General features: G+C 42.0%; 1 protein-coding gene across 5 annotated transcripts in view; it reads left to right on the top strand.

Annotated features, from left to right (window-relative positions):
• Positions 1-16,697, top strand: part of Arid1b (AT-rich interaction domain 1B) — a 328,395-nt gene that overhangs the window by 39,797 nt on the left and 271,901 nt on the right. For all 5 annotated transcript variants that reach the window (XM_042702061.1, XM_042702058.1, XM_042702060.1 and 2 more), the window contains exon 2: positions 3,391-3,585. In XM_042702061.1, coding sequence (XP_042557995.1) covers positions 3,391-3,585 — 195 coding nt within the window. The remainder of the gene's footprint in view (positions 1-3,390; positions 3,586-16,697) is intronic.

Genomic DNA, 16,697 nt, shown 5'->3' with positions numbered 1-16,697 from the left:
TGATTTGAGCAGATGTGTGCAGAGGACCCAGGGCAAAGCATCCGTTTCCTGCTGTGTTGTCCACCTAGTTGGTCCAGGGGGGATGAGTGGTTGATCAGTCCTTAGACCCTCAGGCTGCGCTCAGGTGTTGGCTACAGAGCCTGGAGCGCTCCTCTCTAACAGTGGGCCAGGGAGCGTGTCCTGACATGAGGATGCTGCTGCTGCTGCTGCTGCTGCTGTCGCCACCAGCCACCACCTTCCTCCTCCTCCTCCTCCTCCTCCCTTCCCCCTTCCCCCTTCTTCCTTCTCCTTTCAGAATTCTCCTTCCTTCCTTCCTTCCTTCCTCCCTCCCTCCTCCCCCCTCCCTCCCTCCCTCCCTCCCTCCCTCTCTCTCTCTGCCTGCCTTCCTGCCTTCCTCTCTCCCTCCCTCCCTCCCTCCCCCCACTCCTCTCCCTCTCCCCTCCCTCCCTCTCTCTCTCTCTCCCTCCTTCCTTCTTCCTCTTCTTTTCTTTCTTCTTCCCCCCTCCTCTCTTCTTCCTGGGTTTTCCTTCTCCCTTCCTTCCTTCCTTCCTTCCTTCCTTCCTTCCTTCCTTCCTTCCTTCCTTCCTTCCTTCCTTCCTTCCTTCCTTCCTTCCTTCCTTCTTCTTCCCCCTCCTCTTCCTGTTCCTCCTCCTCCTCCTCTCCTTCCTCCTCCTGCTGCTGCTCTGGGATTTGAACTCAGTACCTGTCACTTGCTAGGTAGAATATCTCTGAGCTGCACTCCAAGATAGGGTCTTGCTTCCCATCCAGGTGCATACTTTTGCACTCATTTTAGATTTTCATCACAGCTGGGAGGACAAATGTGTGCCGCTCTGGAGCTCCTTTTGTTGAGATGGCCTCTTATGGACTTTTCTGCCCAGGATTGCCTAAAATCACAATTTTCCTAACCGTAGCCTCTCAAAAAGCTAGGATGATGGATGTGCACTGCTCTGCCCACCTATGAATTGAGACAGTTTCACAGCTTCCTACCTGGCTTGGCCTATAACATATAACCTGGAGCCCTCTTGATCTCAGCCTTCTAAGTCATTCGTATTACAGGTGGGAATCACTGGCAGCTGGTCACATCAGGATCTTGATATATGTCTCCTTCCATTATAGAATCTCTAGAACCAGCCATTGAGGCTGCCTGTATTTATACTTTTAGTATCTGACTCAGTGTACTTAGTCATTAATAAAATCATTGCAATCCATGCAGTGAATGCTGGGTAACTAAGACGCAGGACAGGACTCTGGCCACCTGCAGCCTCCTCAGCTTGGGTTTGAGGTCTCATGCTGGCCTCCTTCGTTACCTCTGCTTCATACCTGACTTCTAGTGTCCTGGTTTCCTTCCTCAGCTCTGCAGTGGCACTGTCCTTGCGCAGCTAAGCAAGCATTTCGTAGTACAGTGTTAGCACACGCTTTTAACCTCAGTATGGGGGCTGTGTGTGGCAGGCCTGTTTTAGTTTTTTTCCTTCTACACATGACTCTCTTCTCTCCCATGCCATCTTGCTCTCTGGAATCAGCTAACAATTTTTGCTGACTATTCTTTTGGCTTCTTTGTAGGCTCCTTCCCCTGCTTTTTTTTTTTTTTTGGAGGGGAGAGGGTCTGGTTGTGGGGCCTGAACTCAGGGCCTGTCCCTCAGCTCTTCAGCTCAAGGCTAGCACTCTACCACTTGAGCCACAGCACCACTTCTGGCTTTTTTCTTTTTGCTTATGTGGTGCTGAGGAATCGAACCCAGGGCCTCATGCATGCAAAGCAAGGGCTCTACCACTGAGCCACCTTCCCAGCCCTGCTTCCTCTGCTTTTGTGTAAAAAAATTGCTATTCTCTACAAATTATTCATTTTACCATTGTTTTCATTGATTGGTTGACTGTGAGGCAGTCTTGACGTATAGCCTAGGTTGGCCTTAAACTCGTGGTCTTGAACCGCCTCAGCCTCCTGAGCACCAGGTTTACAGGTGTAGGCCCAGCTCTTTTAAAAATACATTCTTTCTGAATATATGGTTTGCTTGCTTCCTGCTTATGATTTTTTTGTCCAGCATTTGTTGAGCATTTGCTGTTTGCCAAGTGTACTGCCTGACTTACACCCTGGAAAGCGAACAGTGACGAGGACGGAAACGCCTGTCCTCCGGAAGCGTGCTTCCTTGGCATGCTGACTTCCCTACTCAAGCTCTAGGTCAGACCCACTCCCGGCCTGCAGACTTACGGACCTGGATATCTGCACCTGGATTTCTCATGGACTCTAACTTGTATATAGCACTGGTAGATAACAGGGCTGCCTTTCACTCCAGCAGGGCGTGGCTCCCTGTCCTACAGCTCACCCTGTCTCACCTGCATCTAATCACTGTCACTTCCAGTCCCTAGGTCCTCAGTGTGATTGAGTCTGGACTTACTCGTTCCTAGTGCTGCTCCAGTTCAGGACCTCACCTTCCCAGTGTGGCAGCCAGTCCTGTAGAAGCACTCAGCCTCCCATCCATCCCTAAGTGGTCCACTGCTGTTCTGGCTTCTACCTCCTTCGGCTTCCTTCCTACTCGCTCCTGCTTTACTTGGGTTGGACTGCTTGCGTTTCCTCACACACGCTAGGTGGTGTGTCTCCTGGAGCCGTGCTTTGTGCCGCCTCTCCCCACCTCAGGAGTGGCAAGTCTTCCACAGGTGCGGGATGGATGCTGGTTTGGAAGGAAGGGTCTCTTGGATAAGGCCCTGGGTTAGGGACTTCCCTACACTGCTCTGCCCCTTGAATGCTCGCTGGTGGAGGGCCCTGCGGAGGCTCTCAGCCTGAGTGGCCTTGGCCTTGAAACCCAGAGTCTGACTCACCAGACCAAAAATAAAATTCAGAGTCTAGTTTTGAACTGGTTATGTTTGGTAAGATGCTTACTTATGCTGGGGTGGTAGCTTGTGACTCATTGTCTGGGTTCTGCTGTACACTAGTGATCTTTGGAAACTTTTACCCTAGACATTTATCTAAAACCTATTCTTTCACTTCAGCAAATGCTCAATCAGGACTCACTGACTCAAGTCTGGAAAAAAGACATCATTGTGTGTTTCCTAACCACTCAGTATCCTTTGCCCTTATTATTAATAAGTTAAAACAAGCTGGGTGAGATTCACTAGCATGTTAATATCTTATATACATAATAGAATTTTAGATGCTTAGGATGCAAAACTATTCCTTATATGGTTTACTTCAGCTCCCTCTTGATTGTTAAAACCTTCCTAAAAGTTAAAGTCCTTTTAAGTTTTTCTTAGTGTTCTTCTGGATGTTTATTTGTTGGATCATAGCTTTTGATATGGTCAGAATGAGGCTAGTTGTTACAGCATATGTTAACACAATACAGACTTCTCTGTTCATAATGAACAGTAAGTTAATAAGCCTGTTTCTTTATTTCTTCACAGGGCAGTCCAATGGATCCAGTGGTGATGAAGAGACCTCAGTTGTATGGGATGGGCAGTAGCCCCCATTCCCAGCCGCAGCAGAGCAGTCCGTACCCAGGAGGCTCCTACGGTCCCCCAGGCACACAGCGGTACCCTCTCGGCATGCAGGGCCGGGCTCCGGGGACCCTGGGGGCCATGCAGTACCCGCAGCAGCAGGTGGGGGCTAAGTTTTCTCTTCTTCTTTCTTTTCTTTTCTTCTTTTTGTTTTGTTTTGTTTTGTGTTGTGTTTTACTGGTAGCTTTTTCTTTTTCTTTTACTGTCTACCTGAGATTAGTGTTGAGATAATTAGGGGACATGACAGTGATTTTCTATTTTCTTTCATTTTCATCTTTTCTTTTAAAGTAGACAGAACACCTGGTTAGTATTTGAAAGATGGGCTGTGCTTTTTTTTTTTTTTTTTTTAAAGCAGATAACATAGATACAAACTCTGAAGGAAACTTGACATTCCTATATTTTTGAGGTCAGGTAGTATCAGATTTTGAGTTTGTAAGTATACTGCCTTAAGGTAGATTTTCAAGTCATCTAATGGTCTTTTCTAACAACTTTGAAAAATTCTTTTAAGTGTCCCAAACAGGTGCTTTAATTTCCTAGCAAATATATCTTCTGTACCTATTGAAAATGTGTATTTCATTTGAGAATTTAATCTGTTACCTCAGATCTTGGTGAATTTTGGTGAAAGAACTTTCTGCTCTTAAACAAAAGACTTGTCCCCCCTACCCTCCCTCCCCCACAGAGTCTAGTGGACTTGCTGGAAGTGTGTATGCAGGCTCTACCAGTGGGAACCTAGTCCTTTGGATACTTGAGAGTTCATCCTTGTTATGTTGGCCCGAGGAAGCATGAAACTTGGAACAGTCTAAATTAGATTCAGACTTGTCAGGGTATTTACTTAGGAATCGCTGTACCTAGTGTGGTATCTCCAGGGAGTGTGTAGTGTGTTGGGCAAGTGCTGGTGTGCATTTTTTGCCCCTCGTCCAGGCTAGTCCATAGTGCTGCCTGGTAACCTAGGGTTACAGAGGTAACAGCACTTTCTTAGAGCAAAGTCTTCTCTGCATTTGACCACAAGTCTTTCACGGGGGGAAAACAAAGTTGCACAGACTTGATCGCTTGTAAGTGGCTGTGGAGAGTGGTTTATCATACTTCACACTGTATACATAGCCTTCTTTTGTGGTTTGAGTATTGTTTTCTTCTTTATCTTTAAGACATTGTTTGGGAAAGGGAGAAGCAGCTCACCTTTGAATCCTGCCTGTTGATTTCTTAAACTGCAGTACTGATTGTGGAAGATCTTACTTGCAATTATTGAAGATAAACGGCTCTGAGTACCAGCAGCCAGTTTTATACTTAATTTTATCCTTAATTTTTCCTGCATTAATACTTTTGTTAGGAATGCTTTGCTTTCTAGAGTGGAAACTTTTTAGTTAAGGCTGCTGATTGTGAGGAGATAATTTGTAATGATGAAAAAAAGTGACAGAGCCTCTGTCTCTGTGTCTCTCCATCTGGCCTTTGCACTCTGCAGTTGATTTGGAGTGGGTAGTTCTCTCTGCTGTTCTGGCTACAGAAAGGTAGTAAGAAATACCAGGCTGGTTTGTGGAAGCAGGGACTCGATTCCTTGGCCCCTACCCTCAAAGGATGCTGTTCAAATCAAGAACTGAATGCTCCCTCATCTCTTCTCAAATTGACTTAAATTCCTGGTACAAGTTATAGATGTTATTTTAGTTTGCAAAACAAAAGTAGGAGGCAAAGTATTGAAGTAATAAGTAAACCAAATGTGTAAGGCTAAAAGTAGAGGATATACAAAATGCATAATTTCACCAAGTGGCAGTGGCTTACATCTGTAATACCAGTGACTCAGGAGACTGAAATCTGAGGATTACAGTTCAAAGCCGGCCTGGGCAGGAAAGTCTAAGAGATTCTTATCTCCAACTAGCCACCAAAAAACTGGAAGTGGAGCTGTGGTATGACTCAAGTGGTAGAGTGCTAGTCCAGCAAAAAAGCTCAGGGACAGTGTCCAGGCCCAGCGATCAATCCCTAGCACAGGCAAGCATGTGTACATACACAAATATATAATCTCTCTCTCTCTCTCCCTCTCTCTCTCTCTGTGTAATCTCAATTTTCTTAGCTTCTTGGTTTTATTTAACCCTTGTGACTCTTATGTATTTGTAACATTTGTTAACTAGTGGATTTATATGAAGGATCAAATTGATTGTTCATTAAGCATTTCAACATATTTTAGGATTTCGGATAGGTATTTTACTGTTAACCAAAATGAGACACTCAGATCTAATAATAAAAGGAAAATAGCATATCTGGTGAGAAACTGAAATCCAGGCTACAGAAAAGTCAGCCTTTCATACTGAGTTAATAATAATCAAGGCTCTAAATCTGTATTTCTCTTACCCCCTTTAGTTACAATAAAGCTTTGAAATAAAATCTCATTTTGAAATTTAAAGGGATAAAAATAACTGTGAATATCCTTTTAAATGTGTATAATATTTTAAAGGTGACGTATACCAAGTCCATGGGAACAGTTCTTAATAGTTTTGAAATGAAAAAAAATTAGTGAAGAATTTGAGCAAATGTTACTAGAGCAGAAGCACATGTATTTATTTTGCTTAGCTTTTTTTAAAAAAAAATTTTGCTTAGCTTTCATTTGTGTTCTTTGGTGTGGAATTTTTCAGTGGGTTACTTTACAGATTTTGGAAATTATAAATGTGCCTGTACGCAAGATTCTGGCATCATAGTTGCCTGCCGGCCTTATCCATCGTCTCCCAGTATTAATGCAATTGGTGGAACATTGTTGTAGCTGTTCTTCAGGGGAAAAGTTGGAAGATAATCATGACATTGAGTATTGAGTGGACATCACTAGCTAGTCATGACTTTGCTCTGGATGGTTTCCAAAGTTTTCTGTGTTTGGTTTATGAACCTCTAATGAGCTGAATCCAGTTCATTTACTGTTGCTCATACAGTTTGCAAAGGATTAAAATTTAGGAGTTCAGGTTTATCAATTGAGTTGCTCACTTACCAGCTGAGTCTTAAGTTGTCTTTGGCTCAGGCATTACAGTTTGACTCCTGGCTGTCATTCCACTCCTGTGATAGGAACTTCCCAGGAGTATCCTCCTGGAAAGAAATGTAGCGCTTATATGAAAGTTAGCATGGATAGATCTCTGCTTATATTTTGCCACTTAGAATCAGGAGAAACTAGCCACTGTGTGTTTGATTTTAGAATTAAACCTCATGGTTCTTGACTTGTATGGTGATAATTTTATTGTTTAAATACATACTCATGACTGAATTATTGAAGCATGATCTGATTATAAAATATTGTTTCAGTCTTCCTTCACTGGAATTACATTTGTGGTCTTTCACTTGCTGATTCTCCCACATCATCAGGCAAATACATGCCTAAACAGATTAATTTTGCATGGTTCCCTAAAAACTAGTCTATTTGGATTTTTATTGAGTTGAGAGGGGAAATGAATTCTCTCTGCCTCTGTAAAGAATGTTCTACCTCCAGGCTCCTGGAACCTGGACCTAGGGATGGTAGGAGGGATGTGCTGGCTGATTTAATCTAACACAAAGCTACCAGATACACATGCCTTAAGGTTGCTAAAATATGACTCTTGAGTTTTTCAGTTATTTATTTGTCTCTTAAAGACACCAAGACATACTTTGTTGGCTCAGGGACATGGATAAACAAAGGTTTTGTTTCATTTTTCTTGTCCTTTGGGAACCTAAATAGGTCTTTGTCAACTTGCTTTAAAAAAGATTTTAGAAAATAACACTCAGGAAGACTTGGATGCAGAAGCTCTTCATGAGTAACAGTCAGATTTCAAATGTCGACTGAGATATTCCTGGGTTGTTGGATTGGTATTTTAACTGTCTTTACCTTGCTATAGTATTTGATGCTTGTTGGAATTTATAGAATTGGGAAAAGGTAAAGAAAGCAGAATGAGCAATATAAGTTCATGAGTGATTTTATTGTGATAAATCTAACAAAACATATTTAAAATAAAAAATAATGATGACCTTTACAACAAGAATGGATTGTGGTCATTGCTTTGAAAGTGACAAGATTAAAAAGAAGTTATTTATGGGTGCAAAGGTGATCCATCTAAACCTATCACTTTAAATTGAAGTAGAAACTAAATTAGCATTATTGCAATGCAGTGAGCATTCTAATTTGTGTCTTTACTCTGCCTTCTATACACATTGATGCCTGCTTCTTGAGTGAAATATTTATTTTAGAACATAAGCATCTTATTTGGTAACATCTTCACAGCCAAGACACTTCTTCCAATGTAAATGTTTATTTTGGTAGCAGATGTTTCTAAAAAGAAGACAAACACTACAATTATTTGTCTAGAATCAATGTTTTCCTTGGTGTTTTTGAAACAGCTGAGCAATTTCTAGGATTTTTATCTGTGTTACTCTATATTTTTTGTCTATTGCAGAATTCTTTCGCATGTTAAAATCACAGTTTGAATGGTATTTCCGAAAAGTAAGGGTGACTAGAGAGAGAAGGGCTATCTAAAGATTAAAATTTTAATTTTTACATAAAATATTTGTAAAATGTTTTCTATCCTTGAGGGGTTAAAAATGATTCTAGTAGCCAAGGTGTAATTTTGATTCTCTCTAAAGAGTATATTCTAGCTTTTGAGGAGTGTCCTGGAGCAGAAGGGGAGCTTAGGATCCGTTCTACATTCAGACTCAAAATTCTTTGATAGCTTCCACATTTACTCAAGAGAGCCTACTTGTGGCTTTGTGTGCACACGTGCTCGCATATGTGTATGGGAAACAGGACACTTGTGTGATGGTCGACTTTTTGTGTGATAAGATGTGATGTACGGTATGTATAGTAAATATATTTTATGTGTAAACAGCTACATGCATGTATATGTGCAACTAAATGAAACAAAGAGGAGCATTTGAGATGGTAAAATAATGAAGTACTGTGAGGTTTCATTAGTTACTGCATTTTCATATATTTATATTCTGTTTGGAGAGATTCAGAGCCAAGCAGCTTTGCCTGTGCACCTGAAATACTTGGAGTTCTTTCAGCTGATTGCAGATTTATATAAATAATAGCCTTTTGTTGAGCATATTTTGTCTTGATTTCCTCAGTTCTTCAGTGGTGAACATGCAGGTATTTAAGGTGTACCAACAAAATAACATTTACACCTCATCTCTCTGCTTCCAAGTAGATAGCAGATGCTGCTAGCTTAGATGCCAAAGTTCCCTGTGGATGGAATTTTGTACTAAGAAAATATTTTTGAAAAGACTTGTGGATATTGTAGTTTTATTTGCTCCTTAAAATGTAAATTTCTTGAATATGCAACTGGTTTTATTACTTTTTCTATGGTAGTTGGACTTAATCATATTTGAAATCTTCTGTATGATATTCTTAGTAGATTTGTAGAAAAGATCACATTTTGAGTCAAGTACAGATTTTAAAATCATTAGCTTTTTTCCTCAAAGAGAGACAAGATCAAACTTGATACTGGAAAGTTTAATGAGAAAATACGAGATGCTCTCTTTGAGTTTGGAAAGCTACTCCTGTATCTGGAGGTTTATGGTGATACATTGGCTTTTTGATGGAATATTCACATCATTCTTGATATTCCACAGATGAGGTGCAGGGTCATTCTTATTGGCTTCAACAGTGAAAGGCAGGAAAGCCGTAATTCGGTGACATCACTGACCTTAGTCTTCATGACCTCAGCTGCATCACCACACACTTAGGGGAATTCAAAGCGTGACGGTTCAGGGACATTTTCCTCCTATATTCAGCGGAATGGAGAATGTGAGGGGCTCCAGCATGATGCCACTCTGACCAGGAAAAGCAGTGCTGCCACCAGCAGCCTTGGAAGTCAGCCCCACACAGGGTGCTTACTCCTAGATCGAAGCCTGCTCGGTTGAGTCTAAGCGTCTAAGTGAAAGAATTTGTTACCTGAGTGTATCCGCCGCAAGAGAGACTGCGGATTTCATTTCTGTGCTCTAAGCTGTGGAGGCAGAAATCTTTTGGTTACGAAGTCTTTGTAGAGAACACAGAGTTATTCTCTATAGTTCCAAAATTTCTCTAGTGTAAAATTTCCTGTCCCATTGTCAACTCCTGTGCTCTTCTTGCCTTAGTAAATGGTGGCTCTGACCTTTGGTTGCCTGACCCAGACTCCAGTGGTAGTACGGACTTCTTTTTTCCTGGTAGGGATTTGGTACCTTAGAGGAGACGATTCCTTGGGGTGGAGGCGTAGGTAGTTCCCTGTGTGGTAGGAGAATGGGGCTGGGAAATGGGCTTCCGAGACATCTTAGTGAGGGAAACGTTCACATTTGTGCCAACCCAGGAACCAAAGGAATGCTTCTTTGTGGAGAGAACCTCCTGCAGTGTATTTCATTCTCCAGAGCTGATGGGGTGAACCCACCATTCCTACCAGACAGTATCTTCACATGCTTGATGGGGCCAGTGCATGTATGTAAAGTGTAACTTTCAGAAAGGGTACAGTGTAGACCCACACTGCTTTGTAGCCTTTCAAAAGTCTTGATTGCGCTTGGAATCAAGTTGCACTCAGGAGTAATGATTTAAATGGCTTTCTTAATATTATCCATGTATCCTTTGCTCTAGGTTAGGATCTATGATAGATGCCTAATTTTTTCCTTATCAAGAAAGCATAGGGCCAGGCGCGGGTGGCTCATGCCTGTAATCCTAGCTACTCAGGAGGCTGAGATCTGAGGATTGTGGTTTGAAGCCAGCCCAGGCGCAGGTGGCTCATGCCTGTAATCCTAGCTACTCAGGAGGCTGAGATCTGAGGATTGTGGTTTGAAGCCAGCCCAGGCAGACAAGTTCGTGAAACTCGTACATTCAGTAAACAACTCAGAAAAAGCTGAAAGTAGTGCTGTGGCTTAAGTGGTAGAGTGCTAGCCTTGAGCAAAAGAAGCTTAAAGACAGTGCTCAGGTCCTGAGTTCAAGTCCCAGGACCAGCAGAAAAAAAAAAGCAAGCAAGCATAGGATGTCATATGTTAGTGTAGGTGTTGTCATTGTTACCACCATCAGCATGGCCACCATCATTTTGTCTCTTTTGAGCTCAATTTCCTATTTGTAAATAAGAGATACTATCACTAAATGATAGTAATAACCTCTGCCATGTGTTTTTCTTTAATCTTTGGATGCTTGTTTTTATCTCCCTTTTCTGAATAATAACAGCAGCTAATGTTAGTTGAGAGTTGACTGTGTTGGGCCCTGTGTGCGCTGAATTGGTCCTCCGAGTCATCATGCTGACCTTCAGAGATGGGTATTGGTATCTTCCTTACCTTACCAATGAGGAAACTGAGGGAGGTGAGGTTAATCAAGCTGCCCACATTCATACACGTGCTTTGTATTAGATCATCTGTGGCACTTGAACTCTTGAATCCATGCTAGCACCAGTTCATGTTTGTGGCAGACCTGGAATGCTTTTCAGCACAGAGAAGACAATTCATTTGAGTTTTTTTTTTTTTTTTTGGTCAGTCATGGAGCTTGAAGTCTGGGCTTGGGACTCTCCCTGCGCTCTTCAGCTCAAGGTGAGAGCTCTACCGCTTGAGCCACAGCGCCACTTCCGGTTTTCTGGTGGTTTATTGGAGATAAGAGTCTCATGATCTCTCCTGCCCTGACTGGCTTTGAACTGTGATCCTCAGATCTCAGCCTCCTGAGTAGCTAGGATTACAGGCGTGAGCCACCAGTACCTGGCTTAATTCATTTGAGTTTTAAAATAACAAGGCTGATCATAATCAAAGTATCTTCTTTGATATTGAACATTAGTGTCATGGAAAAGTGGTTTGTTATTTTTGACATGTTGAAAATTGAGTATTACCTATTCTTGCCTATTAGACTTGGAGGATTTTTCTTTTCTCTTATTACTTATCTTGCTGTATATCATAAGATAATCTGAAACTTGCATTCCACCTGCTCGAGCTTTAACTTTTGAAGGGAAGTCACACTGTTTTCTGTAGTGGCCCTGCTATTTTACACGAGTAGCATAAGATTTTAACATTGGACTTTTGTTTCCTCATATCCATAATAACTGCCAAGGCAACTAGCTGAACCTTTTCCACGTATCATTTCATATTTTTCTCACCAAGTCTCATAGGGAGAGTAATGCCACTTACTTTGCTAGTGAGGAAAATAGAGGTCAGTGTGCAAGTAGAAAGCAGAGGATTCGGCTTCTTGGAGATGGTCTGACCGGGGTTTTTTCAGTGTGTGTGGTACAGCACCAGAGGACATTGGCTCCTAGAGTAACAAATCCATCTTTGCTCACCTCAGACCCGGCCCTCGTGGCCGCCGTGTGTTCTGGGTGTGCTGTGCACATCAGTCTCTGCGAGCCCCTTTTCTCCTTCTGAACAGAGTGCCTGAGCCCTAGGATCCAGTTAGAAGGCAATGCCAGTGCCATCTCTTATTGTCTTATGGTGTTCACTGTTTTGTGCTTATCTTCTGATCATGGCGAGTGACATTTATTTTATACTTGGGATACACTTATTTGAGTTAAAGTGATTCCTTTTAGGAAAAAAACAGCTCATTCATACTGTAAATTGAGTATACTAATGTTCAGTTTAACTTACCACGTGGTTAGTGAGTGTGGGCTGGGTTCTCTCCCATACCAGTCGCTGTAAAGATGACCCTTGGTGGTTTCTAGGAATGTGGAGGAGAACTCTGCTAAGACACAAGTTGATAGGGTAAGGTGAACACTGAGTGCCTTGAACAGGTGCTCGCCTTGGGTATTTATGACAACACAGAACCTTGCCCGGTGGCCTTGGATTGGGACCTAGGAGAGATGCTAGCTGTGACATGTGGAAGTGGATTTTTTGCTTTCAGGCAAATTCCACCATCTCTGTATCCATTTAATTTGCTGTTGTATTTGGCTCAATGAATTGAGACTTTTTTGAAGTCTTGATTATTATCAGGCATTTATTAATAGCCTTAGGGGAGCTCAAAAGTCCACTCGGGGTAAGAGACGTGCACTAGGTACTTAGAATGCAATGTGGCAAGTGTTGGGCAGATTAATGGATCTGGGAGTCGCTGTATCCGGAGAATGAGTAGGAAATGGCTTCCTGGAATAGGTGGTGTTACACCTGAACTTCACTCAGTCTGGGGAGAGGAGAGGATACTTTTCAAAATCAATTAGGTTTCCATTCTTGTGAATTTTATAGATTTGTACTTTTCACATTTTAAATATTTTCAAGGTTATTAGTAGAGAATCAGATGTGCCCCTCTCCCTACTTCCTTCTCATCTCCAAATTTTTTTTCATCTTTGACATCTTCTAATGCTCCCATTAATTCATCAGATGACAGGGCTGATACTTAAGGGGTGGCTGGATCTGTGTGTGTGTGTGTGCGTGCGTGCGTGTGTACGCGCATGCGCACATACGCATGCACACGGGTGCACACACAGAGGCATGCATACAAGCACTCACACACATGCGTTCATGTGCCATTATTGAGACTTGAACTCAGGGCCTGGTGCTGTCCCATATATGCTCAAGGCTAGCATTCTGCCACTTGAGCTACCACTTCACTTCCAGCTTTTTGGTGGTGAATTGAAGATGAAAATTTCATGGACTTTTCTTCTCTGCTGGCTTTGGATTGATCCTCAGATCTTAGCCTCCTTGAGTAACTAGGATTACAAGGATCCATGGTCTCTAGCTTTTAAAAAATTTTTTTAACGAGAAACTATGGCTTTGAGTATAGCTTAGTAGTAGACTGCTTGCATAGGATGTCCTGAGTATGATCTCCAGCACCACAAAAATAAAATAAAGGTGGATATTATTTCAGTATGTCTAGTAAGGCCTGGCTTGTTTTAGCCCTTATTTAATAATACAATAATAATAATAATCAGCAGCAGCAGCAGAAGGAGCAGAAGAAGAGGAGGAGGAGGAGGGGGAGGAGAAAGAAGAGGAACTGTCCTTCCCTAATTAGAACCAGCACTTAGGATTTCAGAATAATCTCTAATCTATTTTTGGGGAGGGGCAGAAATGTAGTATACTACCTGTGAACATTGTTTTAATGAGTAACCTTTTAAAAAATAGTGAATGACTTCTATTACCTCATTTTTTTCTTCCTCAGAAATTATGCTAATCTGAGCATGTAGCTTCACTTCTGTAGCACTTAATAGATTCAGAATTGATGTTTCACTTTGTAGTTTACAGTGACCATGAGTTTGCTTTTCGAGTTTGCCAAAAACTAAAGCAATGCTGAGACAATATAATCAGTATTCTGGCGAAGGATGCTATGGAAATATGTTTTAAAATTTCTGAGTTTGTAATAAAAACTGACTTCCCTGCTATGTATTTGTTTTCCTTTTCCTTTATTGTCTTTTGGTTAAATTTGTGGTCATGTTCACATTCCTAAGGCTCTATAAAATTACTACCTGTAGCTCAGTCATGACTTAGGAATGTATTTCCCTGGTGCACAGTTTATTGTCCCGGAATCAGTGTCCTAGAATCAGCTTGTGGCCTTGTGTGCGTGCGCATCACCAGCCATCCTGCAGCTGCCCTCTGTGGAGACCAGTCCATTGAATATACGGAGTGTTTCATATGGATCACGAATGGTCGTCATCTTTTTGAACAGCTTTCTTGAACTCAGGGCCTAGGCACTATCCCTGAGCTGCTTTTTTCTCAAGGCTAGCACTCTAACACTTGAGACAAAGCATCACATCTGGCTTTTTCGGTGTATGTGGTACTGAGGAGTTGAACCCAGGCCTTCATGCGTGCTAGGCAAGGACTCTACCACTAAGCCACCTTCCCAACCCTTGAACAGCTTTCATTTAGAAGATCTGCCTCCACAATAGAGAACTCCCAAGTCTGTTTTCCAGATTCTTAGGGTGAGGATGAATCCAGTTTGCTTAATCTCTCTGTTAGACTACCCAGCAGACTTTGGTTTGGAATTAAGCACTCTGCATGTGCTTATCTCTGGTTTCCCGGCTGAGCTCAAACCTTCCTTCCCTCCCTGCTTTCTCTGCATGACCCTTTATTGCATGTATAGTCACATGGGGAAGGAAGCACCATCTTCTTAGAGCTACTCTGGCTGCTTAGTGCCATGTCTTCTGCCTGCACAGTCTCTTATTCTCCGTAGCTTGTGTGAGGGGTGCATGAGAGGCAGGTGTCCTGTGTGTCAGGGAAACCTTCACACTTCATTGGCAGTTTGGCTGAGTGTTGAATTGGAGATTGAGTGTCATTTTCTCTGAAATGCTATATTGTCCCCCAATGTGTTCCATTGCTTCTGGGAAAAGTTGCTTTATCCTCTGTATAGCACACTTATTCTTTCCTCTGGGAACTTCTAATGCTTTTTATTTTCCTGATTTGTAAAATGTTGATGAGGCTTTGAGTTGGTATTTTTCTATTCATTTTACTAGACCAAATGTGTGAAGCTCAATTTTTGTTTTTCTTTTATGGGGCAATTGGATGGGTAATTTCCCTATCTTACTTTCTCAGATGGTTTTTGTTCTCACTATACATATCTATATATTATTTTCATAACAAATCCTGGGTTGAACCTTTCTCCCTTCTTCTTTCTTCTTGTCTTTCTTTCCTTTTATTTTATCCTACTAGGGTTTTGAACTTAGAGCTTTACATTTTTTGTGCTATTGCTCTACCATTTAAATCATGTCTTTAGTTCTTTTTGCTTCAATTATTTTTCATCTAGGGTCATAGGCTTTTTGCCGGGGCTTCTGGGATTTTGCAGCTGGGATTATAGCATGAGCTATCACACCAAGCTTGATGTTTGAGTTAGGGTGTTGCTTAATTTTTTTTTTTTAAGCCCAGGAGCCCCAAACTATGATACTATCTCCACTTTTAGAGTAGCTGGGATTAGCTCTTGATTTTTTAAAGACCTTCTTTTCTGTACCTTTTTCATCTTAACATTGTTTTTTAAAGCATATATTGTTAGTTTTTCAGCTATCCTGGTGTTTCATTTCTGTTTTCAGTTCTACTGTGCCTAAACTTGTTTTTGTTCACCAAAAGTTTTCTTATTTTGTGGAGAGGGCAATACTGAGATTTGAGCCCAGCTCCTCATGTTTGCTAGAGTTGAGCAAGCACTCTACCACTTGTACCACAGCTATACCTCTTCTCTATTTTGGAGATAGAATCGAGTGGACCTGATTGAGGTGGTTTTGAACTGTGAGCCTTGGATCTCAGCCTCCTGTATAGCTAGGATTACGTAAAGGCATGAGTCACTGGTACCCAGATAATTTTAGTATTAATTTTTTTTCTATTATGTTCTTAGTCTATGGCTTTAACTATAACTGTCCCTTCTGCTGGAGGCCTTTGCGCAACGTGAGGCCTGCCAGCCTTTGCCTTTCTCTTCAGGTGTACTGCAAGGTTCCACGGCTGACTGATAGGAAGGGCTGTGTCTCTTCATGGACACAGGCCTGACAGATCAGAAGGTGGAGAAGGAACCTGCATCATTTGTTGGAGGATGTTCACTAGTGGTTGCTGGTAGCCCCCTCCCCAGATTCTCATTTGCTTTGGAGGCTGAATGGCAGTGACATAGACCTGTCACATAGGTGTGTTTTAATTCAACACCCTCTTTCCATGGCCTCCCCTCCTACTGGCCTCTCCAGATGGTATTCTCCTCCGACTTCTGACAGGATTGGGGTGAGGATTGGGAAAGAAACTCTGAATTACTCCTTGCAGATTTTTTCTCCTGCCTCCTGCCACCTTCTGATTCCCGAGTCTTTGGAGTTCATTGCTGTAATTAGCTCTCTTCTTGTCCTCTCACCTAGAACAAATTAAAACTTTAATTATCACTTGTCTATCTGCTTTTCTCTTTCCAAAAAAAAAATAATAATCCTGACCTCTTATCTGTGATCATCTTGTGCTTTCTTTGTCCTTGTGGATGTGTACTTATTTAAAAAACAAAAAACCAAAAACCCTACTTCTTTACTTCATTTGAATGGTATTCCATGAGAGAGGAGAGGTAAGCATAAGTATTTACTCTGTTTACTAGAAATCTCTGAAGACATAAGCAATTTTCTTAGCAACTCATTGTCCACGTGTTTGGATTTTACAGTGTGTTCTCTGAAATGGGCTAGAGTTTTCAGTGGCTCAAGAAATTTGTAGGCTAAGAATAAACCTAGGAGTAAAGGAATTGGCACTACTAGAGTTCCTCTGTTTGGCAGAGGCCTGGCCTCAGTTGCTGTGTGAGGTCCAGTGTCCTTCGTTTAGATTAGCCAGGAAAGCCTCATAGGACTCAGGAAGTGTGAGCCTGGGAGAATGCTCTCCCAGCCGTGGGTAGGACCCCTGGGACGAGG

The sequence above is a fragment of the Dipodomys spectabilis genome, unplaced genomic scaffold (assembly GCF_019054845.1).
Source record: "Dipodomys spectabilis isolate Male_0828 unplaced genomic scaffold, ASM1905484v1 ptg000302l, whole genome shotgun sequence".
In the NCBI taxonomy this organism is placed as follows: domain Eukaryota; kingdom Metazoa; phylum Chordata; class Mammalia; order Rodentia; family Heteromyidae; genus Dipodomys; species Dipodomys spectabilis.
The sequence above is the reverse complement of the archived record's forward strand: the minus strand, read 5'-3'. Positions and strand labels throughout refer to the sequence as shown.